Source organism: Mus caroli, chromosome 10, assembly GCF_900094665.2.
Source record: "Mus caroli chromosome 10, CAROLI_EIJ_v1.1, whole genome shotgun sequence".
NCBI lineage: Eukaryota > Metazoa > Chordata > Mammalia > Rodentia > Muridae > Mus > Mus caroli.
Window position 1 is genome coordinate 121,111,808 of NC_034579.1, and position 10,250 is coordinate 121,122,057.

The window sequence follows — 10,250 nt, forward strand, 5'->3', positions numbered from 1 at the left end:
TTTTTTTTTTTTTTCTTTCTCCTTTTTTCCCCTTTTGGTTTGTTGTTGTTTTTTTGAAACAGGGTTTCTCTGTGTAGCCTTGGCTGTCCTGGAACTCACTCTGTAGACCAGGCTAGCCTCGAACTCAGAAATCCGCCTCCCTCTGCCTCCTGAGTGCTGGGATTAAAGGCGTGCGCCACCACTGCTCGGTTGCTTTTTGTTTTCAAGTAGAACATATTGTCTGAAGTACTAATATTTCCCCCCTTCTCTATTTGAGAGGCACTGTTGGACGTTAACGTAAGCCAAAGTTGGGCAATAGAGGAGGGTGAAAGAGTTAAGGAAAAAGCTTTGAAGGAGGAGGGCAGATACCTGAGGAGAGGAGCTTGAGCCAGTACCTTCCTGACAGAAGAGGAAACAAGTTTAACAGGACTTAGCCCCAAAGGAACTAAATTGCTGAAGGAGGAGGGGAGGGGCCGGGACCGGGCTTTGGCGTTCCTTCCAAGAACAAGGCACAACCTAACAAAGGGAGTGGCCTCACTGTCCCCGTTGATTTAAGGGTGGAACTGCTCGCGGTAGCCAAAGCTAATCCGAAGTGTGGGGCGCGGCTAATTAGAATACTGACTGGGTCCGCCCCAAAAGCTTTCACCCTGTGCCCTCTGACCCGAGAGGTTCCAGTACTGAGCAGCAGGCCAAGAAGTTACCTCGCCGGCCGCTGAATCCCCAGGGCTGCCCGCCCCAGTTCAGTCATGGAAACCGCCAGCACCCCCGAGGCCACGGGGACAGGTGACCGACTCGCAGTGCGCCGATCTTTGCGCACCCCTTTCGTAGGACTCTGATCAGTTAACCTGGGCGGCCGAGAGTGGTCGGCGTGCGGAGTAGACCTGCCCACTTTTAAGTGTTAGCCCGGGTTTTCGTGCATCCCTGGGGCTTCTCTGCCCATGCCAACGCGCGCCCTAGGGTTTGGTGTAGGCGAGAGGCCTTGCATATTCCTTTCCTCTTTTACCAGCTTTCCCGCTGGGTGCCGGTGGGCCTTGAGCATGCGAGGACTGTCTGGGATAAGGCTTATGTCCAAACTTCTCTCCGAGCCCTAGGGATTGTTTTATATACATCAGGAGGTCAACAGTGGCGTCGGTGGAAGTCTTAAGAGCCCATGACTGTGTGCGTCTTACACTCCCCTTTTCTGCCTCCCGCGTCAGAGAAATGGTGCAGTCTCTCTTTAAGATTAAAATGGTGGCTTGCTAGAATGAGGACTCCACTTCCGGTGGGGAGGGAGGGGCGGGACCCCAGCCCGCTCACGCCGGAAGTGGTTCGGGTTCTCAAGATGGCGACTCCCTATGTAACTGACGAGACCGGCGGTGAGTGCGGGGATCGCGGAGCCGCCTCTCCCGGGATTCTTGGGTTAGGGGTTCGGACTTGGAAAAGGGTTTGTGCCACGCCCATCCCGGGGCTCCTCCTTTGCCACGCCCCCGTACCGCCTTCCCCATTCATTCCTTTTGGGTTGTTACCTGCGCCCCCTTCTGGTCTCGTGTTTTTTTTTTTTTTGAGGGGGTCTCTGTTTCCGGTCTCCCAAACCCTGGGGTCCTCCAATGTCCCCTGCTCCGGGACCCTTAGGAGCTTCAGCTCTTTCTAGCTGTTGGAGTCCCGTACCTTTGCAAGGTTCTCCAGCATTATGGGCTCCTGCACTCAGTTCCCTCCAATTCCACCCCCTTCCCCCCTCCCCCATCTCTTACTGTTGTACCTGCTCTCTACCCTTCCCTGTTTTCATTCTTTCTCTCCGGGCTGTGTCTGCTGATGATCTCATTGCTACATAGTGCTTTCTTCTTCACTCTTTGCCCCATCTTCATTTGGTGGGGGTGGGGGTGGGTGTCACCGAAATCCAGAGGTGTGAAGGGAAGAGGAATTTAACTTTCAACTTGACTTTTCTCCTTGGTGGAGTTTTCCATTTAAAGTGGGAGAAAACAAACAGGAAAGTATCTACTGGCCTTTCTCTCAACGTCTTTGATAATTGATAGAACCCCATGATTTTCTTAAAGGTTGAATAGCACTTCAGTCGAGCTGTCTGAAATGTTGGAAGTCAGCTGTTTGTGTGTGAAGCCGAGAATCGGTTTTATGTTGTTGTCTTGTTTGTAGTTGCCTTGTCTTTAGGATAATGTGCAATATTGACTTTGAGATGATCAAATAGATATTTGGAAGATAGTGCAAGTACCCGGTGACTGTTTTTGTAGCCCTCATCATGGTCTTCATGTGTGATTCTAGGGTTTTGTAGAAGTGATCCTGTGATTGTGTGGTAATGCACGGTGTGTTTTAAAATGTGCCGTGTATGCTTCTTGGTTTGCTTTAAATGTTCCTTACTAAGTAACTTCCTATTTTATAATACTTAATGACAACTTGGTTTTCTGCCACTTTTCCCTGTTCTTGCATTTCAAAGTGTTACAGCAGTGTTGCCTTATGCTCTCTACTCAGTAGGTCTTTAGCTAGCAACCAGTATTGTTTTTGTTTTGTTTTGTTTTTTTCCTTTAAAGACAGGGTTTCATTATGTACCCTTGACTGGCCTGGAACTCCCAATGCAGACCAAACTTGTCTTGAACACAGAGTGATCCTCCTGCCTCTGCCACTCAGGTACTGGGATTAAAAGCATGAACCACTGTGCCCAACCTTTAAAAAGCAACTTTCATCTTTAACCCTCCAATCCCCAGATGTGATCTCACTATGTGGCCCTGGCTGGCCTAGAGCTCACTGTGTAGACCAGGCTGGCCTTGAACTCATAGAGATCCACTTGCCTCTGCTTCCCAAATTGTGGGATTAAAGGCGTGTACTACCATGACAGGCAGTTTGCAGCTTTTAATGTGTACCTTCTTACTCTTTTTAATCTGGCCCCTGCCCTGCCATAGAGATAGTTTCTGTTCTTTGTGGCTCTGTAGAAGAGGAAAATAAGCTGTTCTTTTGCCTCTATGCTTTTCAAATACAATTATAGCAAAACGGCAGTGTTCCTATCTACTGCCCACAGATTATGGTTTTTTTGTTTTTTGTTTTTTTTTTTAAAGACTTATTTTGTGTGTGTGAATGTTTTGCTTGTGTGTATGTCTGTGCGTCATTTGTGTAGTTGGAGACCACAGAAGTCAGAAGAGCTATTAGATCTGGGGCTGGAGTTTGAGCTGTAGGCCACTATGTCGGTGCTGGGAATCAGACCCCCAAGTCCTCGGTCCACTGCAGTAGCCACTCTTAACCCCTGAGCCAACTCTCTAGCCCGTTTGTTTTTATTTTTGTTATTCTGTCTGTAGCAGCTTGGGAATACTCTGAACCCCCTAGTTCCTGAGCATGAGGTCATTGACGTGCCTTTGTATTTTCAGCTACACCTCAGGATTACTACAACCTGGACTTCATCTGTGACACATTTCCTTTCAGGTATTCCCCTTCGCTTTAGCCTCCTCACCAGTCGCCATTTGACTATCTCAAATCCACAGAGGCAGCTTTTTGCCCTCTTTAGGTTTTCTGGTTGTGTGTGTGTGCGTGCGTGCGTGTGAATGTGTGTACTTGCCTGTGTGCACGTGCATGTGTGGGTGGAGGTCCACATGCATGTGGAGGCCAGATAGATGTTGATGTCAGGTGCCATCCTTGACCACCCCACTTCACCACCACCACCACCTTATATCTGACAGGATCTTTCACCTTAACCCAGAGTTTGGTGACTCAGCTAGTCTAGATAGTCAGGGCGCTCCTGGGATCCTGTCTCTGTCTCCCAAGTGCTGGGATTGTAGGCATGCCGCCATCCCACAGTGTGAATGTGGATGGATGCTGGTGATCTGAGTACTGGTCTTTATATTAGTGTGGCAAGTGCTTTAACTTCTGAGCCATATTCCCTAGCCCCCTCTTTGCTTTTTTTTCTTTTGTTTTTGTTTTTGTTTTGTGGGTATATTTTTGGTTTTGGTTGTTTCAGATAGTCTCTTGCAGTTCAGGCTGGCCTTGAACTCCTTTTCTTCCTGTCCCCACCTCCTATGCCGCCTGCATTGCAGGTATTCAGTTCAGAACTGCACGTGGCTGTCTTTGTCTTGAATGATATTCATCAACTCTTTTCTTGGCTTCTGATTTTAGACTGTAATATATTACTAGAAAAAAAAATCGGAAGTTAGAAAATTCAGTCTTGTGTTAACTTCTGTCAATATCACAGCTTTTTGCCAATTCCTGCTTCCTGGAAGCCTAAATTCTTCTATGACTATTTTACAAGACTCTGTCATTAGCCCTTTAATTCCTCCTTTTGTGGCAAATACCCTTACTTTATATTTCATTGGAAAATTAGGGCCTTTCATTTCTGTTTTCTCAGCCTCAGCCAGGTATCTGTCACTCTCCTCCCTCCCGTCAGGATTTCACCTCAGCGGCTTGAGCACTGGGATTATAGATGTGGGCTGCGCTGTTTAAGTCCAGATTTTTTAATATTGGGTCTCGCTAGTCTGTTGCTAGACTGTGGTTGTTATCCCTAGCGCTTCCTTCCTCTTCTGTGTTGCTTATGCCGTCTTCTTTCCTAATGCTGAATGTCTAACTCTGGGCTGTGCTGTCACCTTTCAGATTCACCTTTTCTGATCCTTCCATTGTTATTTCCTGTCATGGGTTCGTTTTCTAGCCATCTCTAGAGCAACCTTTTTTTTTTTTGTCCCTTTTTAAGACTTTGGATTTTATTTATTCTGAAACAGTGAGATGGTATAGACTTGGCTTTTTAGATTTTTAGAACAATTGAGAAGATGTTTCAAAGAATTTCTTTTAAAAAATATTTATTTATTTATTTATTTATTTATTATACATAAGTACACTGTAGCTGTCTTCAGGCACTCCAGAAGAGGGCATCGGATTTTGTTAAAGATGATTGTGAGCCACCATGTGGTTGCTGGGATTTGAATTCAGGATCTTTGGAAGAGCAGTCGGCGATCTTAACGGCTGAGCCATCTCACCTCAAGGAATTTCTGTATATCTCATATTTTTCCTTTTTACTAGCATTTGTATTGATAAAGTATATTTCTTACTGTAAACTAATCAGTATCAGTACATTATTATTAGTTAAAGTCATAGGTTATTCAGGGCAGGCATGGTGGTTCATACCTGGGTTCCTAGCACTTGGGAAGGAGAGACAGAAATCCGATACTTTGAGGCCAGCCTGGGTTACATAGACCATGTCTCCAAAAAACCCAAATTATTGAAACTTCCTTAAGCTGAGGGTGATGGCCCAGGCTTATAATCCCAGCACTTAGAAGGTAGAGACAGTTTTAACTCTTGAGTTTAAGGACAGTTTGGTCTACACTGTCAGAAAGAGAGAGAGAGAGAGAGAGAGAGAGAGAGAGAGAGAGAGAGAAGAAGAAGAAGGAGGAGGAGGAGGAGGAGGGAAGGAAGGAAGGAAGGAAGGAAGAAAAGGAAGGAAGACCTTTCATAATTTTTTTCTGATCCAGGATCTCATCTAGCATGCCATCACATGTAGGTCTCATGTCTCTCATCTAGCATGCTATCACATGTAGGTCTCATGCCTCCTTAAAGAGTTTCTCACACTTTTCTTGCTCTCAATCATCTTTATGGGCTTTTTTGTGGGGGTGTACAGGTGTATGTGTGGTATATACTCACGTGTGCCCATTCGTGAATTTAGAGGCCAGAGGCCACCAGCTGGTGTCCTGTTCTTTCTGCCACATTCCCTCCAGAGAGCATCTCTGGTCGGGTCACAGGTGCATATGGCCACACCTGCCTTTTTGCTTGCATGCTGGTGATGCTTTTAAGAGTATTTTAGTAAGTTTTATGACTGTTTTACCAACATATATATGTGCTTGGTGTCTATCGTCAGAATATAGAGACGGTTGTGAGCTGCCACTTGAGTGCTGGGAATTAAACCCAGGTCCTCTGTAAGAGCAACAAGTGATCTTCACTGAAGAGCCAATTCTCCAGCCCCAGTGCTTCTGAGGGTTAACCAGGTCCTGTGCTCCCACAGCAATGCCTTTACCCAAAGCTACTCCCAACAGTTTTCAGCAATGCTAGGCATGTATTTTTTTTTTTTTTAAGATTTATTTATTTATTTATTACATGTAAGTACACTGTAGCTGTCTTCAGACACTCCAGAAGAGGGCGTCAGATCTCATTACCGGTGGTTGTGAGCCACCATGTGGTTGCTGGGATTTGAACTTCGGACCTTTGGAAAAGCAGTCAGGTGCTCTTCCCCACTGAGCCATCTCACCAGCCCCTAGGCATGTATTTTAAAGACCACGCTTCTATTGGAATTTCTTCCTTCTTCCTATCCCCAACTCTCTGTCTCCTCTCCCTGTGTGTGTGTGTACACCTGGGAAGTTTTGAACTCTGGATGTATTTTCCTTTTTTTCCTAACCCCAACTGTCTGTCTTCTGTGTTTATACACATGCACAGGCGCGCGCGCGCACACACACACACACACACACACACACACACACACACACACACATTCCAGGTTTGTGTGACACACTGTCTAGCCCAGGGAGGTCTTGAACTCTGGATCTACCTTTCCTCAGCCTACTGAGTGCTAGGGTTCTATGTGTTTGTCACTATCCCCAGCTGTTTGATGTTTCTGTCATTAAATTTAGACAAGGTGGTTTTGGAGGAAAACAATAGAGGCAGGTTACAGGTTGTAAGATGACAGTGATTCCCCTACCCTATGTGTAGTAACCCTGATACCAGTCTGAAGTAATGTTTATAAAGTCTTTCCACTGTAAAAGTTTACCTTTCTTCATTTAAAATGTTTATTTTTATGTATGGGTGTTTGGACATATATCTGTCTACTACTTGTGTGCCTGTTGCCAGAAAAAGAGTATTGGATCCCCTGGAACTGGAGGTACAGGCAGCTATCAGCTGCCAGTGGGTGCTGGGAATTGAACCCTGGTCTTCTGGGAGAGCAGTTAGTGCTTACCATTTTGCCACCCCCACCGCATGCTTTATAGAGGCTATGAGTCACTGTGAGCTCAGGTAAGGAATTGATGTTAGGCTTTCCTTTTTAAGGACATTATTTGGAGTCTTCTTCTAAACATGTTTGGGTTGTGTGTGTGTGTGTGTGTGTGTGTGTGTGTTTGTTTGTTTTTTGTTTTACTTTGTTTTTGATTTGTTTTGGCTTTTTGAAACAGGGTCACATTTAGTAGACCAGGCTATCCTGGAATTCACTAGGTAGCTCAGGCTGTCCTTGAACTCACAGTAGTTTTCCTGCTTTAGCTTTCCAACTGCTAGATTTACAGGTGTGAGTCTACACACACACACACAGCATCTCTCCTGTTTATACAGTCAATTATGTAATATTATTTTGCTGATATTTTATATTGGGGTTAGCTAGTATTCGTTTATTTTTCAACCGTTTCTGCTTTACTTATTTTGGGTAGGGGTGGCATGCTTGTAATGACAAGGATAGTTTCCAGGGCCAGGGACATTTTAGGCAAGAATTCTACCACTCAGCTGTAACTTCAGCTCTCAGCTCCCAGCCTGCCATTGTTTCAGACAGGGTTCTCTCTCTCTGTAGCCCTGGCTGTCCTAGAACTGGAACTCTGTGTAGATCAGGCTGGCCTTGAACTCCGAGATCTGCTTGCCTCTGCCTTTTAATGCTGGGACTAAAGGTGTGCCACGCTCCATCCAGCTTGCCCTCCGTGGAGCTCAGGTGATCCTTGTTCTTCAGACATAGGTACATCATTTATCCTACTACCTACTGTTACGTTTGGCAGATTCCTTCCTTCCTTCCTTCCCTTTGTCCTTTCCTTCCTCCATTATTTTTGTTATTTTAGACAGGATCTCCTTTTCTAGCTCTGGCTAGCCTGGTTCTTGCTATCTAGACCAGGCTGACTCAACTTGCAGTTATCCTTGCCTCTTGTAACTGCTAGAATCACAGGCGTGTGCCATGTTTTTAAACATTGTTGACTCGAGTGACATGTACATTTGTTTGTATCTTCTTGTTTGACTTCATGTTATGATATCAGTGCTCTTCTTTGCTATTAAAAGTTCTTTAGCTGGGGATGTGGCTATAGAATGGTGGTTGAACACTTAACCTGCTATATATGAGGTCCTAGGTCTGTCCCTAGTATTGCAGAAACAACTCATTAGTCTGGATTTGATGGTACACATCTGGAGTCTTAGCATCTCAGGAGGCTGAGTGAGGTGTGGTGGGTCACATCTGGACTCAGCACCTCAGGAGGCTGAGGCAAGAGAATCACTTGAGCTTACTACGACTTTGGAACTAAGCCTAGGCTGGCAGGAAGAAAAAAAGTTCCTTCTTTTTGTTTGGTTTAAAATTTATTTTTCTTTATGTGTATGAATGCTTTTCTTGTTGGCATGTATGTGTACCCCTGTGTGTGTGTGTTTGGTCCCTTGTAACTGGGGTTATGGGAGGTTTTGGCCACTGGGGACTGAACTTGGGTCCTCTGTAAGAGCAACAAGTGCTCTTAATCACTGGGCCAGAAACACCCACACCTTATTTTTTAAATGTGAAACGCTTTGTGAATTTGCATCCTTGTGCAGATACCGTGTTAATCTCTATATGGTTAGTATATGTTCTGCCAAAGTAAGTACAAAATAGTTGTTAAGAAGCCTTTGGGAATATTGCTAAATGATAAAATGGATGATAGAACTTCCTTGCTTTACAGCTTGCTGGATTTGTTTTTTCTTATGTTTTTCTGTATTATACATATTAGTGGGTGTGTGCACATGTGTGTGTAAAGGGCAGAGGTTGTTGACCTTGGGTATCCACTTGAACACCCCCCTACCGCACCCCCCCTTTTTTGAGATAAGATCTCACTGAGTAGGCGTGGATGGCCTAGAACTCAAAAATTAGACAAAGCTGGCCTCAAATGCACAGAGATCTGTCTGTCTCTGCTCCCTGATTGGGACTAAAGGCATACAATACCATGCCGTTCCACATTATTTTTCAAAGACAAGGCTCTCTGAATTTGGAGCTCACTGAACAGCTAGGCTGGCAGCTGAGCAAGTCTGAGAGAGCCTCCTGTCTCTGTCTCCCTAGTTCTCATGCATGTACCACTTTGCCTGCATGAGTTCTGGGGGTGGTATCCTAGGCCTGCGGATGCAGGCATGTACCTCTGTTTGTTTGTTTGTTTGTTTGTGTTGGTTGATTTTTGGTTTTTCTTTTTTTTTTTAAGATTTATTTATTATTTTACATAAGTACATTGTAGCTGTCTTCAGATGCACCAGAAGGAGGGCGTCAGATCTCATTATGGGTAGTTGTAAGTCACCATTTGGTTGCTGGGATTTGAACTCAGGACCTTTGGAAGGATAGTCAGTGCTCTTACCCGTTGAGCCATCTCACCAGCTCCCTTGGTTTTTGGTTTTTCGAGACAGAGTTTCTCTGTATAGCCCTGGCTGTCCTGGAACTCACTTTGTAGACCAGGCTGGCCTCGAACTCAGAAATCCGCCTGCCTGTGCCTCCCGAGTGCTGGGATCAAAGGCGTGCGCCACCACGCCCGGCTAGGCATGTACCTCTGTGCTGGGATTTAGATCCTTGTGCTTGTGTAGGAGGCACTTCACCAACTGAGCCATTTCCCTGGCCCCTGTGTTTTTAAATTTCTTTCTTTCTTTTTTTTTTTAATATTTATTTATTTATTTATTTATTATATGTAAGTACACTGTAGCTGTCTTCAGACACTCCAGAAGAGGGAGTCAGATCTCGTTTCGGATGGTTGTGAGCCACCATGTGGTTGCTGGGATTTGAGCTCCAGACCTTCGGAAGAGCAGTCAGGTGCTCTTAACCACTGAGCCATCTCACCAGCCCCGAATTTCTATTTCCTTTTATTAGTAAGTTTGAACTTTCTGTACTGCATTTGTGTATTTATTTATCTGTATTTATTTGGATGTGTGTGAGCATGTTCTCATGTGTGTCAAAAAGCAACCTAAGGGAATCAGTCCTTTCCACCTTGTGTCAGGCTAGGCAAAAACCACCTTAATTGGCCGGCCACCTTGCCAGGTCCAGTGTGTAGTAATACTGCTACAGCCCTTGGAATTCAGAGTTTTGATTTTAGTTTCTGATACTGTTTACTAATTGTAACTTGGGGAATGTTAATAAACTTCTCATCATGTGTAAACTGGAATGATATTTCGTGGAGTTGTGAAGATTAAATAAGATGCCTATAAATACTGAGCCCTGTAATTGCTGCTGTTATCTTTTGAGAATTGACATTTGTTCTGCTCAGATACTAACTCCCCGTGTGCTCAGTATGCAGCATGGTAGAGTTGACATTTGCTCTGCTCAGGTACTAACTCCCGTGTGCTCAGTATGCAGCATGGTA

The 10,250-nt window shown here is 45.0% G+C and overlaps 1 protein-coding gene across 5 annotated transcripts in view; it reads left to right on the forward strand.

Moving 5' to 3' along the window:
• Pym1 (PYM homolog 1, exon junction complex associated factor) overlaps positions 1-10,250 on the forward strand; it is a 22,419-nt gene that overhangs the window by 2,173 nt on the left and 9,996 nt on the right. The window contains exons 1-2 of one of the 5 annotated variants that reach the window (XM_021175361.1): positions 1,229-1,334; positions 3,330-3,384. The exons of 1 other annotated variant lie outside the window; for it this stretch is intronic. In XM_021175361.1, the coding sequence (XP_021031020.1) occupies positions 1,301-1,334; positions 3,330-3,384 (89 nt within the window). In that variant the 5' untranslated portion in view covers positions 1,229-1,300. Of the gene's footprint in view, positions 1-551; positions 763-1,228; positions 1,335-3,329; positions 3,385-10,250 lie in introns of those variants that run through there. 3 more of the 5 variants (XM_021175360.2, XM_021175357.2, XM_021175358.1) reach the window with 3 other exon arrangements.